At 38.7% G+C, this 24,377-nt stretch overlaps 1 protein-coding gene across 1 annotated transcript; it reads left to right on the forward strand.

The window, feature by feature from the left end:
- The first annotated feature begins 1,788 nt into the window (after positions 1-1,788).
- LOC101158169 (succinate-CoA ligase GDP/ADP-forming subunit alph) lies at positions 1,789-24,142 on the forward strand. The gene is made up of 9 exons (XM_004065870.4): positions 1,789-1,934; positions 3,704-3,804; positions 8,010-8,126; positions 8,243-8,455; positions 8,977-9,034; positions 9,887-9,970; positions 12,651-12,802; positions 17,580-17,768; positions 23,877-24,142. The coding sequence occupies exons 1-9, from the start codon at positions 1,901-1,903 to the stop codon at positions 23,901-23,903; spliced, it is 975 nt and encodes a 324-aa protein (XP_004065918.1). The 5' UTR covers positions 1,789-1,900; the 3' UTR covers positions 23,904-24,142.
- Positions 24,143-24,377: the final 235 nt, after the last annotated feature.

Consider the following 24,377-nt stretch of genomic DNA (forward strand, 5'->3'; position numbering starts at 1 on the left):
AAAAAAAGAATTGTGGAATGTTCCTATGAGCTTTCACGTTTTAAAACATAAACGCTTTTAAATAAAGGACCTGATGTTTCGGTTGTAACAGTCAAAGATAAAAACATTAATGTCCAATAGAATATCAAAATATTAGAGACGTTTTTATATGTAGGCCACAAGATAGATTTTAAGTATATTCAATACAAATAAAGTGAAATTGCAAGAGTATTGAAAAGGGGAAAAAAGTTGATTCTCCATAGGCTGCACTTTTACCAGGTCAATGCAAATGAGGAGCTGATAAACAAATCCAGCTAAGTTTGAGGACTAGGAGGCAATTAAAAAATTAAAAAAAAAATTAAAAACAAAGAGAGACTGTTTCAAAGTAAAGGTGAAAGCAAAATAGTATCACATAAGTCAGTAATAGTTAAATGGCAAGAGATAAATCAAATAAGTTGTTATAATTTATTTAGTATTACTTTTAACTTGTTCTGTCCAACAGTTGAGCAAACACTTAAGAGCTGAAAGCCTGTTTTGTTGGACAGATTTTACTGTTACAACAGGGGTTTATGGATCTTCAGAATGACAAAGTGTAAATTTGTAGAAAAAGTATTGTATTTGAGTAAAAGCTTTATTTAGAATAATTATGTTTATATGCAGAAAAAGAGTAGGATGTTAGAGATGGGGGATAAAGGCTTAAGATGAGGGAGATAGTGGGGGGAGCAGTTTGATAATACAGAGTCATAACACAAGAGTCATGAGTAAATTGCATGACTTAGTTCTCACATACACACCATCACACACCAACAAATTGTATGCACACAACTATTTACATGTTACTAGTGTATCTCACAGGGTGCACTGACTGAAATTGAGTTATTCACACAGACAGGTACACACAAGATTTGCATGTCCAACATTATTGGAGAGGGGTGTTAAAAACATTGCATGCCAATATTTTTGCAAAAGTGAATAAGCAGGTGAATGAATGTGTGCTTCTTAGAGTGTACCTTTATCACATTGAATGCTCCAGCAAAGGCAGGAGGCCCGGCACCCCACACCCCACAGCCAGCTGCAGACAGCGCAGCAGCCCAGCCGATCCAGGCACTCAAGGCGGACACTGGTGACCAGCAGAGGCCCCAGACAGGGCCACCTAGCTCAGATGTTGTGGACTCCCTCACCATGTGGAAAAGTAAATAAAATGAAATAAATAAAATCCCATACAGTCACAAATAACTGCAATAAATTCAGTTGTAAAGTACTAGAGGAGAATCATCACTAATCAAGTCAAAGTTGCAGTAATTCTTTTTACAAAAGGAAATTGAAACGTGTTCAAAAGTCAATGTCACATTGTTTTAAAAGTAATTGCAAACTTTAAGTACTTCTAAATCGCTTACTGATTGCAAGCTTTTCAAAATTTTGATACATGAGGATCTGCAGCTAAATACCTGAATAATGTAGATATCCCTAAAGCAAATCGGGGTTTGTCTTTATTATCATTAAATGTAGTAAAATCTAAGAGGTTGAAAACTTCTGGCTATTTAATATTAAAAAGTGCTTTTTTTATCATTTGCAGATGTGATCAAAGAAGTAGCCTACTTTGACAGATTAAGGGCGCCATCTAGTGGCCGTTCTGTCTCCAAACTGAACAATCGACTTCAGAACTCAGAGGGTGCCGAGGCCCCTGATCTGCGCCTGTATTAAAAAAAATAAAACAAAAGCAATTTTATCTTATTATTCTATTTATAGACAAACATAAATCATTTATCGGCTTGAAAAGAATATCTTAATATATAATGCAATGTAAAACCTCTTTTTGATTAGATATTGTTAAAACTCGCATATTTTACAGGGATATCTGTGGTCAGCTGCATTTAGTGTGAGGTCCTTAGACCCTGGTGTCATTGCTGAATGACCGAAGATGTCTCATAGCAGGTTGTTTGCCAAGCTGCTTTGTAAGTATTTATATACGCTGCAATTCTAATCGTTTGAAATGATTAACCGCAGCTTTTTGTAACATATGCGTACTTAAAGCTCTCCGTTTTTACCTTCTCTGTGGACTTTTTTAGACAAGAGTCTCAAACTGTCGATGCTACTTAGCCACATTAGCACTTCGACCGCTTCAACCGGATTGGACTGTACGGGAGCTCACTGACAGCTAGCCACTAAGTCACCTAGCTAACTTTTTTGCTAACGAGAACAGTCCCATACCTTTACTCATACAACGCAGCTGTTGGTGTTGACCTTGACCTGTTTCATGAATGAAACAGGCAGGGTTATTTAGCATGACTGATGTATTATTAGTTAGCAGTTCTATCAGTTTTCATCCAGTCTGCATTATTATAATGAAGTGTTTACGATGTTGTTGACAGTTGTTGACACACTTAATAGCAGATATTTGTTGTTCTTTTCCCCCCACTATAACAGCACTTCAACATTCAGCTAGTGTAGGTACAATGAACTTTGCCCAGTGACGTCGGTATCTTAAGCATGAGAGGTCAAAGTTCATTCATTTAGCAAGCAGGTGGTACTTTGTTTCTACTTGCTTTTTCCGCTGATATTCACACTGAATGTCTCTGTATCTGTTGTTGTTCAAAGTGAAGTAATTTTTTATTTTATTTGAAAATCCATTTTAAAAATTTTTATATACTGTTTATACATATTTAGTGTTTTGTTGCTTAAAACCATTTTTGCATTGGCTTTAAAACAATGTCATCTGTTTAAGCCCGCTGTGGCTTGTGCCATTCAGTTTCAAAAATCAGTGACATGTCACCCGAAAACTTTTTGGCCTCAACAAATTTATTTGCTTTTTAAATGTTTTCAAATTACTTCCCAAAATGTCAGGACGGACGGGAAAGAAAAGGCCACCACAAATTCCCAAAGCTGCAGATGACATTTCCAAACTTCAAGCTGCAAAACTTTGGCCTTTTTAAAGCTCAGTAATGATCAAAAATGATTAATTGATGTTTCTTTTTCTGTTAACTTCTTTTCTGGTCATTGACACAAATTCTACCCACACAGACACAGCAATACATGTTAGTATGGGGTTTTGATACACATGAACACAGTCAAAATGTAGAAAACTGGTTTGGTGTTGAAACAAAATCTTATATCATAGTAATCTGTCTAATCTGATGTTGTGCAAACATTCTGTAAATGTTAAGGTTGTAAAGATCTGCCTAGAGCCCCTAGAAACAAAGATTGTCCATACAATGAATGCACGCCCTGCTTCTAAACTTATCTTTTCTTTTTTAAATATTATTTATAGCATGTTGTTTACAGTGTAAGACAGCTGCTCAGTACATGTCAAACTATCGACAGTTTTGACATCTACATAGTCAACGTATTTTTGTTTTGCTCATGTTTTTAGTTAAAAGTTTTGATGAAGGTTTGAGATAAGCTGACAGTGTTGCTTAGCAACAGTAAAGGAAATTGCTGTCAAACCACTAGGGATTTTGGACCCTACTGATGATGATCTTGAAGGAATCCTGAAATTAGGAGTGCCATCAAACATTTCACCTTTCACTACGCAAAGACGAACCTCCGAGGTGAAATGCCTCCCATTTTCCATATCTGCTTCTCCTCATGTTTAAATTGGACGTGGTAAATGTTTTTGCATCATGCAAGCTCCTGATTTCTTGACAGTAATTTTAGGCTTTGTGTTGATGTCTGACAGCAGTTTCTTCCCTGTGTTGTTGTGTGTCTCACTCCATCCGTCCATTAGTGCAGCAGAGTGGAGTCAGACACTGCTATACAGGATCCAGAAAGAACCTCTACATCTCCAAGGACACAAAGGTCATCTGTCAGGGTTTCACAGGGAAGCAGGTTTGTTTCACGTTCAATTATTTAGCTTTTGTCATGGGAAATCTCAGATATGTTCTTCTTTTCTTGTATGACTAAACGCAAACTTTTTTTGGTTTTATTCTAGAATGGTGCAATGGTGTTTTATTTTATTATTATTATTATTTTTAAATTTTTCTATGTTATCCTGACCAGATGCTGAGCAAATAGATAGAAACTGAGCCTTCTGTGATTGACTGGATGTGTTGTTACCAGGGTTGTTTAGTTTAAAAGTACATAAGGTACATATTTATATAAACCTCTTTTTGGTATTTGAAACAAAACTTTTATTTTCAGTACAATTTTATTACTATGCACTATTTTCATTATCAAAACTATCTCTTTTTTTGTCCACAACCAAATAGAATATGATAAAAAGAATATAAAATATAATAAAAAAAAAATATAATAAAAAGAAAACGGCCAATCAGAACACTTTATAACACATTTTCTTTGGAAAAATAGATGTAATCAATTCTCCCCATGGCAGAAATTACAGCAGAAAAAGGGCACAAACAGCTTGATTTTGTCAGATGTGCCTTTGTTTGCTTAGATTATCTCAGTTTAACAGCAAATATGTAACATAGATGGTGAACCATGAACTCCTGTAGTGGTGTGTAAAGGTCAGACTTTTTTTCATACTGCTTCCATGTGAGCAACTATGCAACACCTCAAGCTGCATTCATTCCTCTTTTGCTTACATTTTTGTTTCCATTTAACTTTTAGAGGAGAACCCACTATTCATCACATGCTGCATTAGGCCTTTCATTAGTTTGACGTTTGCAGCTTCTTATTGTTTGCTGGATGCTTTGCCAATGGCTTCCTAAAACAAACAAACAAACAAAGCTAACAAGCACAAATGAAGCAGGAAAGGAAAGAAAACATCTTTTTAAAGTTTTTTTATGGAATAACTGCAGTCAGTACAATTTTGGTTAAAACTCAAAAAATAGATCCTCTTTTGATCTATTGTAGAACCGTTCCCAGTGGTCATTTCATTATGAGGATGCTGTTTTTAGCGCCAAAATCAAAAAACCTGAGTGTATTTTCTGCAGAGGGGCAGTCGTTCATTAGAAATTCGCCTCTGAATTGTGGGAGCAGAGCAACCCCCACCCCCCTTCCCTTCCCCATTACTGAGAGCTCACAGAATATTTTCTACCTCACAAATAAGCTCTCTTCCAACAGCGTTTATCCATCTGCTACTGATTTGATTACCCAGAAATGTAAATTTGAGCTTAATTTTATTTATTTATCTAAATGTCCTCCATCATCAGAAAAATGCCACACAAACATGTTAAAAACACCAAAAACACCATTTTCATCAGTCGGGCTTTTTTCTTCTTCATAACTTGTTCTGTCCAACAACTGAGCAAACATATTACAGCTGAAGGCCTTTTGTGTTGGACAGGTTTTATTATTACAAAAAACCAGAGTGTAAATTTGTATAAACCCCTTTTTGTTTTTTTATTATTTTTAAAATTTTTATTTAATTGTTACATTTAGTGTGTGTGGGGAGGGAGAGGGGAAGAGAGTGTGTGTGTGTGTGTGTGGGGGGGGGGGTGAAAGAGAATAAAAGGAAGAGAGGTGGAGAAAGTGGGGTAGACAAGTGCTGATTTGAATCAATTATTATTTTAAGCTGTAACAATTATACCAGATCTGCTGGAAAGACAAATATTACATCAAAGGTGAAAATCTGAAGCTGAGAATATCAGTCCATCAACACACTGTGGGTTAGGAGGAGGGATGAAGCAGACAGGGAGCAGTGTGGTAGTTTGCACGTGGTGGTGGAGATACATGCATGCTGCCAAAGTGAACCGTGTGATCATAAGGGGAACCAGATCCTTCTCAGCCAGACCAGGAGAGGGGCGGAGAGACCCCCAAGCCAGGAGCACCCCCAGCAACAGGACCCAAGCAGTCCAGGAAGGGGGGAGAAAGGGACCGCCCACCCACCCAGCCAGGCGCAGAAGGGGCAGGGGGCCCCCCGGCGCCGGGAGGCATAGGCGAACCCGGCGTCTGGGCTAGAGACGTTTCTGGATTTATTATAAGGCTTTACATTTGTTGTACTGTTTTTATTATGACCTTTAACATCTCTCATTCATTGATTATCTGAGCTAAAAGAAATGCAGGGGTTCCCCTCTGAATGGGGCAAAGTGTGTTCAACAAGCGGGGATTTAGCAAATTGACATTCCGCTTGTGTCTGTGCTCACATTTCATTTCTCAGCTTCCAGCATGAGGCTATTAAATATAGTTCCAATGAACACTCTGGTAATTAGAAATAGATGAGCAATGAAGCAGGTGCTATCCAGCGCACAGTTCGGTGTCCTCCCGGCTCGATAAGTGAGCCATTTTTCCAAATGATTGTCCCAACGTTCGCGATAATAAGAAGTGGTAAAATCCGCCGCGTTAGCAGGGTGAAGAAGCTCGTTAAAACTGTGGAGGAAAATGCTGATTCATAGCTTCTGGTTCCTTCTAATTGGCTTGTTATCCTTTTTTCTTTTCTTTTTTTTGTTCGGATCTTGTATTCGTTCTTTTAATTTGTACTCCTCGTTGTCTTAGCATCTTCGCTAATAACTGAGTCACGACGTAATCATGGAGCATACCGGCTGCAAACCAAAGTTTTTCTTTTTTTTTTTTTTGCTAAACTGATTCATTCACATCATTTCATCCTCTAAAACAAGTCTTTGAATTCCTAAACTCTCTGATTCTGCGTCATTTTCATTTCCAATGGGCCTTGAAGGTAATTATCACGAGAAGAGTCAGTAGTGAGAGTTGGCTGCCGTCCTTCTCAGCCCAGGCTATAGGCAGCTTTTAATGGCTCCATTCATTTGTTAAAGTGACAACATTTTCTCTATCAGACGTTTGTCACTTTCCAGTTAATGTGTCTGACAAAGAGGGCTGGGATCAGTTTGATGCTTTTTCTCACGTCACAAAGAAAAGTAATGTTCCAAACAAGCTGGGAGGCTTTTCTCCTTTTTATTTAGTTTCATCCAAACTGTCAGAAAACATGACTCAGTCCTTTTAATAATGCCAACTATGTTTCCATAAAAAGTAAATCCATAAATCCATATTTGACTGAAAAACAGCACCTCAGATACTTTTTACTCTTTTATTCATTTGTGCCATTTGATGTTAATTTTTAGGTATTTGTTTTAATTGTTACTTTATTTGACCCGTTGATACCTGACTTTATTTTCAGCTAACACAATCTCTTAATTTGAGGGAATTTTTGGGGCAGAAGTGGTTTCTCTGGTGTCAGAGGGTTGATATTGAGATCATATGAAACTCCTTCTCTTTTCTCAGAGGTTTAATGTTTGTTCTTAAGTTCGTTTGCAGTAACGTCATCTTTTATTTTACCAGGTTTAGTAAAGGTTACAAAAAAGTTACTGTCAGTGTAATTTGAATTCAAGCCAAACTTGAGATTACAAAGTTTTTCTTGATTTTTTTTTTCTTTCTGCGTTTTTAAATAGTTTAACCTTTATTTAGATGCAAAAATACAATTTTCTGTGTATTCAATTGTTGCATATTAAGAAACACAAGTGAAAAAAGGAAGAAAAAGTCGTTTTATCTTTGCAAGCTGGTGCTAATGACCGTTTTTTCAGCTCCATCCATTAGAAGCTCCTTCAATGTGTGAACTGAAGGCTTTTGTTGATTGGCTTAACACAGAAAGCAACACATTTCTTACAAAATTCTCAAGTACAATAATTAAAAGGTCAATGGCTAAAATGTTGGCAGTGTCCAGAGGAAGTGCTTTGGAAAGACTCAAGCACATGAAACACAAGATGACTCAAACGGGTCTTTAGTGCACAATAATGCTTTTTCTGAAAGTAAATATAAAATTCTCACCTCCAACTAACTGTTTCTATCAGTTATTGTCAGTCAGAAGCTGCACTTTTCTGCAAGCCAGATTAAAGCAAGTCACTCTACTTATTTCACTTCCTATAAAGTCGATGGAAGGGAAATTAATTATTTTGGTGTCTTTTTTCTTAAATGAAATAAAATACAATTTTTTGGAACACCTTTTCATCCTCCAAAAGCAGTAAAGTCCTTTAATTCCTAAATTCTCTGATCTATAAAACTCTGAATTGTCTCCATCTTACCAGCAGATTACTCAAAGTCCTCTTTAGTTTTGCAGCCTGGATTGCCAGAGCCGCTGCTTTCGATCTGGCTGATTTCTGTTCCCTCCCTCCACACAGGGCACGTTTCACAGTCAGCAGGCTCTTGATTATGGGTCCAAGTTAGTTGGAGGCGTTTCACCCGGTAAGGGCGGCAAGACGCACCTCGGCCTTCCGGTTTTTAACTCGGTCAAAGAGGTACGTCTCATCCTTTGGTGCTCCTTCACGTTCAGAGATTTACGCTGCATTCTTCCCAGAAACATTGGGGGTGACTGTTTCCAAACATCACTCAGTCATTGTGTTCCTGGCTGCAGGCGAAGGAGGGCACAGGGGCAGATGCCACTGTCATCTATGTCCCTCCCCCGTTTGCGGCAGCAGCCATCATCGAGGCCATCGACGCAGAGATCCCTCTGGCTGTGTGCATCACCGAGGGTATCCCCCAGCAGGACATGGTGAGAGTCAAACACAAACTGCTGCGCCAGAACACCACCCGCCTGGTGGGCCCCAACTGCCCCGGAGTGATCAACGTAAGCACCCTGCATCCACACACAGTACTCACGTGTTCATCTTTTGTGTGTGTGTGTGGGGGTGTGTGTGTGTGTGTGTGTCACTTTTTCCCTTTAATTAGTTAAAGAGCAAAAGACAGAAATTTGATGAAAATATAATGACATGACATTCAGGTAAAGTGAGATATTTCTGCCTCAACTTGTTGTTTTTCCTGCTACGCATTTTGCTGCAACTAAAGAAAAAAGAAAAAGGATTATGATAAAGAAAAGAATTTTCACTTGCAAACAGCAACATGACATCCAATAAAAAAAGATGATAGATTTTTGAACTTGGATGATGTATATTAGAGCTGGATGTCCTCTCCCCCCTGCAAACTCGGGGGCATTAGGCTCCTAACTGGTTACAGTGCTTTCTCAGATTTATACCAAATCTTCATGACAGTTGCTTCTCTGTGGAGGACCCTGTTAATTGGAAGCAGCAGTAATACTGTCAGAGGAAATGTTCTTTCTTTTTAATTTAAACCATTTCCTCTTTTTTTCAGCCTGGGGAATGCAAGATTGGCATCATGCCAGGGCACATTCACAAAAAAGGACGCATCGGTGAGAAGTCTGCCTTTCCTTTTTTTCTTTTCTAAAATGAAAATCCAGTTTCCATAAAAGAAAAAAAATTCAGCATGATCAAAATTTGCTATGCGAACAAAATTTGAAAAAGAAAAGCGGCCCTTTATAGAGATTCTATAAAAAAACAGGATTTTTCATTCCATTTCATTTTGCAGTTTGTTCTTGACCTCAAAAACATTCCTTCTATGAACCAATTTCTCTTTTAATATTTAGTAAATACATCAGTTGGTAAATACATCACTGTGTCTAACACGAAACAGTAAATAGATGAGTGATTTAAAGAGAGAGAGACAGAGTTATCTTCCTTGAACTCTTTACTTTAAGGACAATTCTGGAATTTTATGAATCTGGTCAATGGAGACCCAGGTTTTCCTCCTTCTAGCATCTCTGAGTTTGTATTTCAGTAGCTAAAGCTAAAATCTAAATGTTACCTTATTGTTCATCCTCAGCTCTGTGCCCAGCTTGATAACACTTAACGTAACCTAAAAAAGAACGTCTGGAGAGATTGGATCATTATTGCTTTCTGCTTCTTTGTATCATGCTTGTTCATTCACTTACCTCTGTAAATGTGGACAAAACTTGGGCAACATTAGAAAAAAAGTAGAAACTTTTTCTATAGAAGTTGGCAGTTTTTCCAATGACTCCTGCTGTGGATAACGCGATGAGCTGATTGTTGCTGCCATTGAACCTTTACAGCATCTTTTCTGCTGGGATGTTTTAAAAAAAAAAGGATATGTGATGAACATTTGGTAATATCAGTCTTAATGAATCTGTTTGCACTTGTTTACATGGATAGTACGTTTATGCCATGCTTCACGCTCCCCATTCCAGGCATTGTTTCTAGATCGGGCACTTTGACGTATGAAGCTGTGCACCAAACTACACAAGTGGGCCTGGGCCAGTCGCTCTGTGTGGGTAAGGCCTCATGACATCATCCATTCAAAAACAGCACATCACAGTTGAAACAAATTCCTTTTGAAATCCAGAAACCCCCTTGAAGAAACTTCTGGCATAAATGTAAATATAATTTCTGACTTCACAGACTGCTGATGGGGGGTATTAGCAGAATGCCTCTGACCACACACACTACATCATATTAGGAGGAGGCTTTATTTGAAACCTTTTCTGATGTCATCAGGGATAAAATGCCTTGGATCCTATGTACACCTACAGCAATGATGTTTGTCCTGCACCATTTCAGAACTGGATTAGGCCAATATACGGATCTATACTGAATATAGGATTAATAATACTAAGCTGATTTGCACAAAACTTTTAAACTTGTTACGATAATATCAGTGGAAAGGTGACTAAGATGTAAGTAGATTTTTCCACTATTTCCTACTCTAATGTTGTTTTTTCTTCTTTATGATCGAGTAAAGCATAATAAACAATCTTTAGGGTAAACGTTGTAAGCCTCGCTGTAATTATAACTGACTTTTTTTTTAATACTGCCACTAAAGCTTGTTTCACTTTTTTTTCCTACAACGCTTTCTGTAAGGATATTATTTACTTGGATAAATGGAGCTTTTAACGAGATGAACTTGACCTTTGCTGAATGGTTTCAAATCTCCACTGAAGATAATTATCTAAGTTTGCAGCAATTAAAGCCATTAAAACACTTCATAACTGCTTTTCTGCAGTCTCTTGTTAGGCTTTTTCATTCATTCATTCATACATTCATCTTCTTCCGTTTTGAACCTTTCGGGGTCATGGGGCTGCTGGAGCCTATCCCAGCCACTTGTGGGCGAAGGCAGGGGACGCCCTGGACAGGTCGCCAGTCTGTCACACATATCACACACCCATTCACACTCACACCTAGGGACAGTTTAGGGTAACCAATGAACCTATGATGTTAGGCTTTTTCATTTTGTCATAATGCACATGACAATTGCTGTATACATTAGCTTACAGTTGAGACCAAGCATATTTACATTCCATTGCAGAACATCAACAGCATTTTTGGTTTTTAAAAATGTTTCAATCAGATTTAGTGTTTGCGTCTGTCTCACAGAGAGTAGTAATTTAAAATCATTTCTTTTACCAATAAATTATGGCTTTTTAGAGATTCAGGAAAACTCAGATTTCTTGATTTAAAAACTTACAAAACACTATTAAGATACTTGTGTTCATTTTTTTTTTGTTTCAAGTAAATCTAAAAGAATGTTATTGTTCCCCTTTTCTCTCAGCAGACTTATGGTAAATGAAAACACTTCTATATTTAAGAAGCAGTTCTGTTACAAACCCATTTCCTTTTTCAGTCTTTTGTTAAATCATTAGTAAGTTTCAGTGTTTAGAAAAAAATAAACTGCACCCACTGCTGCCTGGTGCAAAAATATCCTTTGGGAACAGGACACAAGTCCATTGGTTCTCACACTCAAAAACATCCTTCCATAGCGTCTTTACAAGTTTAAAATGTTATTTCTCACCAAAAGTATCGGGCTTACTAGACCAGACTTAAATCAACAAATCAAATTCATACCAATGTAGCCAAATATTCAGCTAAAATATTCTGAAAATTACAAAATGCAACCTTTACATTTTTATGAATTATATTTACCAAAGAGCCAATGTGGACATTTTTATCCTATACTCACATTTTTTGTTTTTTGTGGGTTTTGGACAAATTTTGTCCCTTTTTAAACCTTTCATTAAGTATAACTAGCATCAAAATTAGCTTACACCTAAATGTTAGGATCTTACGTTTGGCTAACTTTAGTCAGAAACATTTACTGGATTGTATCATTTCAGGATGTTGCCAAAAATACTTTGGTAACGTCTCTGTTGGACACATGAATTGAATGAAAAACAACTTGGCTTCATTATTATTTCAACATTTAATTAAGGAGTATCCTCCAGTCAGAGTTAATAAAGCCAGTCTTGCAACTGTATTAAATATTGTAAAGTTCATTAAGGGCCTTTATTGGTGAGCCTCTTTGAGACTTCAGTGGGTTTTGGAATGCCCTTTGGGCTTGTGCAAATTACAGTTAATGCAATATTTAAGATTGCTAATCTTTAGTGCTGGTAATATGATTCTGCTAGATGATTATTCTCCTAATCTATTTTCTTCATCTTTTGCGTTTTGCCAGTGGTATTAGCAGACATTTAGGTGGCTTTTGATCCCTATGACTTATGACTTATTATGACTGACAAACTGTTGTACACAAAAGAGGTACTTTTTGTAGGGTTGTAGATTTTAACGCATTGTTCCTAAAATGCCAATGACACAGTTTTGTTTAAGCTGTCTCATTATGGTAAAGGTGTGGTGGAAAATAGAACCAACACTAAAAAATGTTCACAATTCCTGGAGAACAGTGCCTCCGATGTGAAGCCTTTTGTTTAGTTTGGAATAAACACCTTAGATTTGGTTCAAAAGGTTGTCTAAAACCAATTTCTCAGGATTTATAGGTTAACTAAATTGATATTAAGTTCATCCTAAGCTGCAATGAACCTGCTTTATGTTCCTGAGGTACATTTTGAGAATGCTACCAGATCCCATTTGCACAAAACTGCTTCTTTTGTCAAATGTAGAGGGTTTTCTATCGTTTACAGAGAACATTTGGGGGTGCTTAGGTGTTTTTTTTCCTCCTGTTAGGTATTGGCGGCGATCCCTTTAATGGGACGAACTTCATAGACTGTCTGGAGGTGTTTCTGCAAGATCCAAAGACGGAGGGAATCATCCTTATCGGAGAGATCGGAGGGAATGCAGAGGAAAACGCGGCTGAGTATTTGAAACAGCACAACTCTGTAAGCCAAAAACCTGCCTTTGATTTCTCCTCACCTTCTTAGTAGTAGTTTTTTTTTCTACGGCAACTCACATCAACAGATGTGTGTGCTGGTATGAAAAATGTATAGCTTTTTTTGTTCTTTTTTTTAATGAACACTTAGTAATGCCCTTTCATCTTGCCTTTGCTCCAGTGAACACAGGAAATCATCAGAAGTGATAACATAGGGAAGCTGTCAGTGCGTTCTTTCTTTTAGATTGCAGCCTCTGGCGTTCTCTCTTAGTTCTCCGTGTGATGTATGTGATCAGGTTAAAGAATGACAGATGGAACGAAGGTGTGATTCCCAGGTCATACTGGCGAAGTCAACAGTTTCTCGTCTTGCCCCACTCCAGAAGCCTGGAGATTAGCTCCTCAAGCCAAGAGACCGTGAACATGTCATTCACGACTTCATCTGCTAAGACGTTTTCTGTGTTGCAAATGACTTCTTCCGTGTTCATTTTTCTTGGCGTGTTTTTTGGAGCTGTGTGTATGTGTGCGAATGTTTGTGCTAAACAGTGTAGAGCTGAGAAATAGATTTGATTTGCCCTCAGCTCCCCTAATGCATGCAAATCTCCTACTGGCGTCTCAGGAGAATAACTACTCTCAGACAACAAATAAAGTACAAACACCCTCCACCCAATCACAGGGAGTGTTGACAGTGAGGGACACTTCAAATGGAACACTGGCATGAAAAAGCCCAGCAGAGCGTGGGAGTAATCTGCAGATGTCCCGTTGAAAGTCAATTGTGGAGAAAATTGTTCATAAAACAGTGCTCTTAGACCTTATTTTTAATAGTCAGGAACCGTACAAAGATGTCAGAACACATCGTTTTCACTCTGAGTCAAACTTAACTTTTCTTCATTTGAATACATTGGGATTCAGCTGGCATAAAGGTTAGTCTCACATAGCTGGAGCTACTTCCATGGCTTTCTGCTTTTAGGAGGTTGTGCCCTTATGTGGAAAACACATGGAAAAAGACACACAGCCACTACGTACTTTTAGTGCATTTTCCACATATTCGTTGATGTGCGCAGATGTCCGTTGATGTTTTCAGCCAACAGCTGACTGACTGTTGTCATTTCACAGCCGGTTGTTTCCTCTCTACCGGATTTTAACCTCCTCTCGACATCACGGTTCAAAAATCCCCATTACTTGGCGCAGTGAATAACTGTACTTATATAGTGTTTTATAATAAGTTCATTTTTATCGGAGCTTTTTTTAATGAGGAAATTCTTTCAGTTTTTTTACGTTTGTTTATGATGGCCATTAAGTCCAACATGAAGTTTATCTCCGTAAAGTTTCTTAATGGAGACTGTGCAGGAGTTATATCTGTCTCTGGTTTGTTTTCTGTTCCACCTGTATTCAGTTTTTAGCTGTTCAAAATTCTTGAGTGGTTTTCGCATATTTTGCATAGTTTATACTTAATTAGTATATAAATCTTACGTAATTGTGGATGATTTTTGCAAGATGCATACGCAAATTTGTGACTTTCCACGACTGTTCCACGGATGTCTAACGAACTTTTCACGCATGTACCACCGATGTATAACCTTGATATCGCCCATATGGCGCATAGATCACATTCAAGTTACACGATTGATGCACGAATTACTAATAAATTGCAAATAAGCAGCACAATAATCACACGCGGATCATGTTCTACGTTGATTTACGTGTTCTTTGCGTGGTTTATTCATATTTCTTCCGTGTTTTTAACGTACTGGTAGTTCATTCTTGATACATCTGTGAAAATTTCACATGTAGACCACAACGTTTCTCACTTCTTCCACGCATGACCAATATTCAAGTATGTATACCTACAGAAACACTTTGGGGCAAATACATTTTTTAGTCACTTTTTCTGCAAGTTGTCCTACTTAAGAAAAGATCTGTAATTTTCATCATCGATACATTTCAACTTTGAGACACAGAATGCAAAAAAAAAAATCCTGAAAATCACTGTCGGATTTTTAAAGAATTGATTTGTTTAATGTTGTAGAAAATAAGTATTTATCTCCTATAAACAAGCAAGAATTCTGTCCCTCACAGGCTTGTTACTTCTTTAGGAAATTCTTCTATCCTCCACTTATTACTTGTATTGATAGATTTTGGTTTAAACTAGTTCTCTGTATAAAATACACCTGTTCACACCTTTAAATACTCAGACTGCAACCTCTCCACCATGACCCCTACCAAAGAGCTGTCAGAGAACATTAGGGACAACAAGACTGGGATGAACCAATCTGCAACAATCGAGCTTGGTTAAAAGAGATCAACTGTTTGAGCAATTATTAGAAAATGGAAGAAATAAAAGATCACTGACAATCTCCCTTCCACCTAGTGATACATGCAAGATATTACCTAGTGTGTTACAAATGATCCTGAGAGTGGTGAGGAAACAGACCAGAACTACACGAGGAACTGGTCAATGACCTGAAGAGACCTGGGATTACAGTAACAAAGGTTACTGTTAGTAATTACATCCTCATAGATTGTAATCCTGCAGTGCTCTAATGGCCCTCCTGCTTAAAACATCACATGCACAGGTCTGTCTAAAGTTTCCCAGAGACCATCTGGATGATCCAGAGGAGGATTGGGAGAGTGTCATGTGGTCAGATTAGTCTGAAATAAAACTCTGGTATAAGCACTACATGCCATGTTGGGGGGAGGGGGTCTTTTGAGATGCACCATACGCACTTTGAAGCAGGGGGGGGGGGGGACATCATGCTTAGGGGCCGCTTTTCCCCAAAGGGAAGACAAATGAAGAGGATGAATGAGGCCATGTAGTGTTTGATTTTTAGACAAAAACCTCCTTTCAATAGTGAGAGCAATGTGGATAAAACGTAGCAGGATCTGCCAAACAACAGACAATGATCCCAACTTTTTGGGCAACAGAGAGGCTACAATATTTCAAGGTTGTGGTTTAGTCTATCCAGTCTCTGGAACTCATTCCATTAGAGAATCTGTGGATATTGTTGAAAGTCTTTGTTGACCAACAACATCCCAAAACAAAAAACATTATTAGCTCTTGAGAAGATCTGCATGGAGGAATGGACCAAAATAGCTACACTGAGTTCAGTCCTGGTGAAAACCTACTGGAAATATTTGACCTCTTACATTACAAAGTACTGAGATACATTTTTGTTTTTGACTGTCTTCTAACTGTCCCTTTCTTTTCTGCACCGTTATATAAATAAATTCGCTAAAAATCAGACAATGTGATTTCCTGGATTATTTTTTTATGTTCTGCCTCTCATGGTTGACGTGTTCCTCTTGGTGACTGCCAAATACTTTATTGCCCCCTCGTTTATTTATAAATAAATATCCTACACCCTGAAGTTACTAAATTGTCTTCTGCAGTGTAGAAGCACAATGCTTAGAATAGCATATTCAAGCACATGCCAGTCCCTTGCCAGATTATGAGTTTCTGTTTTCCTCACTTTAAACACTAAATAATGTTTTCCAAAGAGCGAGCAACAGTCATGGAAGTGCACAGAGATGGGGGGGGGGGGGGGGGGGGGTCCATTGTTGCTCTCATAATTGAGGTAATAAATCTGTATTGTTAACAGTGGAAGACAAAAAGACGTGTGAAGCCAATAACACTATGAATCGCCTCCCTGCAGGAGTTGTTGCTCAGTGTCAAGGGAAGCAGCGATTAATAGAGTAATTAAACCTTTTTTTCGTTTGAGGTAGATTTAAGACTTGATTCACAAGAGGGGCGTTCTGTGCACTCAGATCGTGCTTCGACTTTGAAGCAGCCTCTTTCCTCTAATTTGCTTTGTTCTTACTATTTCTTCACATACAGAACAGATGTTTGTAAAATAGGTTGAGTTTTTGAAAGTGTTATTACCGTGCTCCATCTCCATTTTCCCCTATTAGTTTCGTGGTTGTTTACGCTCTCATTAGCAATGGACTTTGAACAGAGGCCATCAACGTCTGCCTCGCTGATGTATGTCCAGCTGCTTTTATTCATCAAAGATGATCTCCGGCTTTTCATATTGGCTGCCATCTTGTTGCTGCCAGCGAGGCGTCTCAGTTTTCGGCGTGGAGATGGTGGCAGGGGCGTGCGTCTGGGAAAGACCCGCGCGCACGTGCCGCAGCCGGCACCCGAACTCAGCTTGCCAGCTGCATGCACAGCCGTCCTCTGCAATTACGCTGTTATTCCTAAGTAAGAAATATTAGCTGCTGTTGGAGCACACACTCTGCGTCTCTGTCCCTTATGCTAGTTATGATGTTATTGCTGAAGATGAAATATTGGCTCTCTTCACCTTGGAAATGATCTTAACTGTTGAACGTAGCATCCATCAATGAGCAAGCAGCACAGACAGGCGCTAAGCTAATCACTGGCTGCATGACTAATTACCATTTCAGGAGTGAGATGATGGGAAATGACAGCAGCCTGAGCCTCTATCTGGTCATCCAGCAGCCCATGCAATTAAATAGCTTGATTGACCCTTTGTTTTCATAATGCTGGCTTAGACAGAGATGACTGGTTAGACAAGCCTGTTATCATGGAAGCCTCTAATGGGAGGACACGAGGTGCTTTGTGTCTAATGAATGAATAAAATGCTGGTGAAAAAAACAAATTCATTTTTTTTTTTTTTTTTTTTTTTAATCACAACTGCCTGCATCATCCCATTGTTTTGCCCTTATTCTTAAGACGCTGTTTTGCAATATAATTAAATCACTTTTCCCCCAAAAGAGTACATTTTATTTTATTTTATTTTATTCTTTTCTTAATGTGTAATTTTATGATACAGGGTGCTAAGGCAAAGCCCGTGGTGTCCTTCATTGCGGGGCTGACGGCTCCTCCTGGCCGTAGGATGGGCCATGCCGGCGCCATCATCGCCGGTGGGAAGGGCGGAGCCAAAGAGAAGATCGCCGCCCTTCAGTCTGCCGGAGTTGTCGTCAGCATGTCCCCGGCTCAACTGGGCAGCACCATGTACAAGGTGAGGGTTTAGTACGGGCCGAGCTGCCGGTTAGTGTCAAAATGAACACATTTGGTTTTGTGTTTGGCTGACTCTCTTTTGATTTGAAGACCAAATTTCCCCTGTTAAATTACCGTCAAAAACACAACACAGGGTCACGGGCACATATGTCGAGTCACAAAACATCAATTCAGCAAAGTGCGCATTCATGCCGACTACCACTAAAGATAAAACTCCATTGTTCTGCAATGGGGAACAATTGGGCACCGATAAACAGTTTACATGTTTTTTAATAAATGACTTTGTATTTTCTAGCAATAGTTTATTTTTTAATAATTTGTTATTGTAGATTGTCGGTTACAATAAATAATAAAACACTGTCATGTTGCAGCAGTGACGTCACAAACAAGACAATGTAGATTCAGGAATAATAATACTATTACACCACAGTGAGGGATTGAAGAGAAAACTAAAATAAAACAACTTTTGCCAAATTTAAGCAAAAAATGCCAGAAAAAAAGCTTGCTCATTTTGATCTTACTGTTTTAATTTTTATAACAGTCACTATGATAAACTGCCCACTTCTTTATATAAAATGAATTGTATTCACAACAGAAATTTTAAACGTAAAACAAAATTTTGTGTTATTGATGGTTTTTTGCAACTTTGTCTAAGAACATACATTTCATTTTGAAATCTTACCCCTGTAGTTTAGATTCCCACGATCATGACACTTGACTAAAACGAAACATATTTTTAATATTTTGCCTTATAGATTTGAATTTGGCAAAAAGATGAGACGTTTTTGTATATACCTGATAAAAAACATTGATCTAATTTAACCCTGCTTTTCTTGGTTGCAGCTTAAAAAACACGAGTTTTAGAAACCAGAACTTTTTTTCTCCCAAACTTTGAGCCCAAATGATAATGATTATAATCACAAAGACATCCTGGCACAAACTGACCAATCTGTCCTCAGATCACATCATTTTCTGCGCTGGAGACTTTTTAACCGAAGCAGATTTATTCAGTTGACTAAAACCTAAAGGCTGGCTTACTCTGAAAGAGCAACCATGTTGGCAACGGGAGAAAGGCGCAGGAGGAACAGAAGCGGCGTGTTGTGATAACATCAATACAGTCTACGTCTGGAAATATCCCCCAAGCAGTTTTTTTTGCTGTTTCATTACAGCAAAATAAACAAAAAAAGACTATTTGAACTTTATGTTGAAAGTTTTACATGCACAGTTGTAAAGTAGAAGATGCTACGACCTATTCCAGCTCAATTCCACAGAATATAGTCAGTTTTCTGGGCTTTTTAGTGCCTCAGAATGAAACAAAATCCACATTTTCACATCAACAGCTGATTATATCGGACGATAAAAAGGTTCATAAGTAAACTTTTCCACAATTCTACTGTCAAAATTGATTACTCAGTTATTGAGATTAAATCAGATTACTCCTTTGACCTTTAGGCTCTAGTGTCAGAGAGTGTGTTGGGTCCAAAGCCTGAACCTTTTTTTTTTATTTTTTTTTTGAATGTGCCACTGAAAAAGACGGAGCAGAAATGCGTTGACAGCTGCTGCGTTGGTGCAACTGCTTCTTTATTTCACTTTATCTTAAGAGGGGCCCCAGTTAACAAGATGTATAAAAAGTGAAAGCATGGATTACGGCCATTCATCATCCTATACTTTCATTACCACTGCTGGCACTACTGCACACAGATATAGATTTACATTTCTTTTTTCCTAGAGTTTAATTCCTAATCATTATGTGTAATGATGAAAAACGTGCTGTGTGATTGCTCATTTTGCACCATGTTGTGTTCATACATCTCTGTTAATCTCATTGACCGCTCTAATTGAAATAATTATATGTACCGACCGCTTTGGGTGTGGCCAGAAACAACAACTCCTCCTCCTCCTCCGCTCTCTGGGCTGCTTAGGTGTTTGAGTCCACATCTGTATCTTCTGATCAGAAAACACTCTCACCTGTACAGGTGAAACCTGCAGAGAAGACCTAACGTTAGTGGCACAAGATCACCCTGTAGTATCGACGTTTTGTATTAGCAGCAATTTTTCCCTAAAAATACTAACAGCTTCTTGTTTCTGCTGATGCTTTAAAGGACCCATATCATGCAAAATCAACTTTTTGAGCTTTTAGGTGTATTATAATGTTCATTCCTCCCTGTAAACATCCACAAAGCGGTATTTTGATCAGTATTTTGATTGGCATTCTTCTGAAAACCTGCGCTCCGAGCACCAGCCCCTCACAAAACGAGCTGATGTAGACCAGTGAGAACAGCCTCTTCCAGGAAGAATCTGCGCTGACTGTTTTGTCCGAAAACCCACCCTAACCCCTAACTACTAAAAAACGATATCGTTTACGTAGTAGTATATGTAGTGCCCTAAATTTTAAAAGAAACTCAGGCACCATGCTCACTACTTTTTTTTTAAACGGTGGATATGATGTCATCGATTTCATGAAGTTAAAATCTTATTGATATGAGCGTTTTACGATGATTATTTATGAGTCCTCTGTCTTCTGAAGATAAAAACGCTGGTGGCTTATTAGAAATGAATACATTAAAATACATTTTTTTGGCAAAAATTGTTCCGACGCAATGCATTGTGGTCCTTATTCGCCGATCTAGTGAACACCGATTCACACTGGATTTTCGCAGAGACCTCTGGGAAATTTCTAGGGCACTTAATTTTGGAATATAGTGCACTATATAGGGGTTAGGGTGGGAATTCGGACACAGCCAAACAGCCACTTTCTCTGCAGAGCCAGCGGTTGCCGGTCTCTAATAATGGCCAAGCTCCTTTATGATATAAAATGGGTGGCACCCACAAGGAGGGAAAGGCGGTACCTCAGAGTTCATGGCGTTTTATTTCCCGGTAGGAAAAGAGATAATGAAGAAAACTCATATATCATGAATAATTTATTCTTAGTAATATATTATCATATATTTGGATATACCGGTAGTTTACTGTGAAAGGCTTAAGAAAAGCATGATACAGGCCCTTTAAAGACCCACTCCAATGTAAATGGAGTTTTTAACATATTCTTATGACTTTTCTCTGATGATGGGAGACATTTATTAGGAAAATTCAGCTTAAAATTGTTTGTTTCTTTATTCAATTTGTTGTGATTAAGAACCTGATGAAAAAATTACGTTTGAATAAGATTGAATTTACAAACTACAATCGGAGGGGCAACAAGCTCCTTTTTCTGCTTCATTCTGATGCATCCACTTCCAGACAAAAAAATCTATAAACGTCTCCGTTTTCCTCGTCCAAGCTGGTATCTGACTCCAAACTGTACGGCTGGATAGCTCCAAAATTGCTCACCATTTTAGTTGCACCGCTAATGCTAGCTTGGTGGCGTGAGGGGCTGGAAGCTAGTGGATGATGGGAAGTAGTGGTAGGCTCACTCTGCGCCAAGAGTCCCGCCCACAACTCCCACCGCTCTGCAGAAACTATGATCTAGAAAACGACAGTTTTTTAAATTTTGGCTAAAAACGACATCATCCTAATGAAAAGACCACTGGGACGCTTTTATAATAGAACAAATGATGATGGAAGTGGAACTTTGACCCCTTTATTTCCAGATAGTTCATTCCAGGTCAAATGTGGCAGGTCATTTTTCTGCTTCACATAGTTTCCTGTTGTTTGATTTAAGGCTTTAAGGGAGCAAAAAAAAAAAAAAGAACATTAAAAAAACCCGGAGTTGGAATCCTGCAAAACGATAGCAGCGTCTTTATTGGAAATGCGTTTCAGCCTCGTACCTGGAAGCCATTGGCGCGGAGGAGAGGCAAACCCGAGTGTTTGTTATAGGCAGGAAACGTTTAAATAAGGGGGATGAGGGAAAGAAAGATCCAGTAGCAACCAGTTCACGCCTTCTATCTTGTCAGAAAATTCCTCTGTAGCACAGAGTTTTCAAGTTTAATCCCCTGAGCCTGGATGCAGCATATGCGAATATATATATCCCCCTCCAGACCAGGGGGGGTAAATTTGCACGCTTCTTCCTTTCAAGTCTAATCCAAAAAGAAGAAAAGGAGTTTTTTTGTTTTTTCATGAAGCTATTGTTTGCTCACTTTCCTTTTTTGTTTTGGTTTAGAACAGTTTTGAATATAGAAGAAAACAGGAATGGCTTAAACCTCTTTGAGTTAAACATACCTATGTAATTTTTTTTAACTGCTAATAAACACGTATATTTTTTTTCTCTTCTCTTTTCTCTTCTTTCTGTATTTTTGGTTTTGAACCTTTTGAAATAAGGGCATTTCCCTTTTAAGAGAAAAATAAGGCTTTAATCCTAAATCTGTGTCCTTTGTTTACTTAGAAAATCCTTTTTTATTGATGATCAGACCATAAATAGTGTTTTACTTTCAAAAGTTTTATCACACTACATAAAAACAACTGGAACTGGGTCGTCTCTGCATTTTAATATGAAAGTCTGTATATGCGTTGTCTGTATATTGGACTGTATATGAGAACTGGACTGATTAATCCCTCCCCCCTCGTGTTCAAAGTAGGAAGTACATCTTCTTGCTGATCCTATTTTTTTAATATAGTTTTTCTATAGTTCAAGTTGTTCAAGTTATAAGCTGACCAATCAGATGCCTCAAAAACATTTGAGACCATCGACAGATTTCGTGAAGCCCTCTTTCAAGTGTTTGGGGTGTGGCCTTCTAAGAAGCTCACTCCTGATTGGCGAGAGTGGTTGACATAGAAGTGATGACTCAGACCAATTTGTGCCAATCACTGCTTACTGACATTGCCTGGCTCCAATATGGTGGTGTCTGTGGTGAATGAAGTGACTTCATTTCCTTGGAGCCAGAGGTGATGTCATACTCACTCGTTCCAGTTCTTCTTTACAGTCAGTGGACTGAAGACAGCAAAGAAAATACTCTTATTTTGGTGGAACTGAAGTTATCTGGAGTATTTTTGCAAATGTTACACGGACAAATCAACAAAGTTTTTACATTTTTCTTTAGAGAAAAAGAAAGCATTCATCCAAAATCCAAAATTTCAATCATCTTATAATCTTTCCTTCCAGCTGTAAAGGTCAAACTAAACAAAATGGTTTCTTCTAAAAGACATGCTCCCAGCATGCCTACGATGCCCCCCCTGTATCGGAGCTCTCATCGCTGCTTGTTTGCAGTTGTTTTGCCTGCTTTCTTTCACGCCACGCTTCCATCAGCTCTTCTGTCTCAGTCTCTCCCATCACTTTTGAGTGGCAACCTCTGCTTTTTACCTCTCGTTTTGTTCTCGACTCTTGCCGCCGTCTGTTTTCCTGCCCCGTTCATTACAAACTGCTCCGCAGTTGTACCTCGGAGTTATGATTCCTGTCGAGTACCCTTGAGTTACTGCCTGGTTGTGATCCACACATCAAAGCACGCCGTCTGTTTTTGTCACAAACACAGCCCGTCTCCTTTCTTCTCGTCAGCGCTCGCATCTCTTTAAACCTCCCTGTTTTAGCGCACGTTTATAGCCGATCCACTTAACCCTGTCGCGCTCCGTTCCAAACTCTAAAGCAGGAATGCGGTAAACCAGGCCACAAGAGTCTATTTTATTCTAAATGTTGTCCTAAATAAATGTTGTCCTTCAATAAATTGTGTTGCATTTTGATTTTTAATTCCAAGGCCCTTCTCCTCCTCAGGGTGGCAGTAGACCTTTAGATATCCACACGCTACAGAGGAACCAACATGTGCTCCGGTCCTGATAAATGGCATTTGCATAAAGTTACTCCCAGAATAGAAAAAAAAGAATGAATTCTCAGGGAACGATGTATTCTATCATCCTGCGATTTGTGTGATATTCTCCAAATTGAATATGTAAATAGCAACATCCTTGTTCTAATGGCTAGAATAACGCTTCCTCATTTCAAGTCTCCAATGCTTGGACCGCGCAGATAAACACGGCAAGCGTTGAGCCAACATAAATCAGATCTTTACACCCCTATCTGCCTCATCAGTCACGTCGGAGTGAGCTGTTTTTATGCGCTGCGCTGACACGCATGTGCCGCATTGTTTGGCGGGTGGGAGTCCTGCAAAGCACATCCAGCTCACGGGATTAAAAGTTGGGCTGTCCTCTCACGCCGGTTCTCTCTGGGCATTTTTCTCCGCAGGAGTTCGAGAAGAGGAAGATGTTGTAGGATGTGTGAGACAGCTGACCTTTGACCCTCTTCCCTCCACCGCCTGCTACGTGAAGTGATTCTGGAGGTGGACGTGCCCTACAGGATCTGTAAACCCTGATAATTTCATCAAAGATGCGCACATCCAGTGTTTATATTGTAATTTCAGCCATGAACTTGTACCTTGCACATAATGGAAAAGAAAATAAAACAGTAGTGTCTTAATGGCTTTCATAAAGATCTCATTGTACACCCTTTAAGCGTGTGTTTGCTTTTTTTCGATAACACAACTGAAAGGGGGATACGACTGTCATTTGTTTGCAGCCTGGAAGCTGCGTTTTACCTCTCCGCTGCCCGCTTTATACCTAAAATGTCTTAAATCCTTCTCCAACTGTGCTTTGAACATGCGCACACTAAGGTTTTGACTGATTTTTAGTGTGAATATTTTATAAATCTGTGCGCTAAAAGTGTCAAGATTGCCATTCACGTAGATAA

This window comes from Oryzias latipes, assembly GCF_053564925.1.
Source record: "Oryzias latipes strain Hd-rR chromosome 1 unlocalized genomic scaffold, Olatipes_Hd-rR_3.1 chr1_Y".
NCBI classification, from domain to species: Eukaryota; Metazoa; Chordata; class Actinopteri; order Beloniformes; family Adrianichthyidae; genus Oryzias; species Oryzias latipes.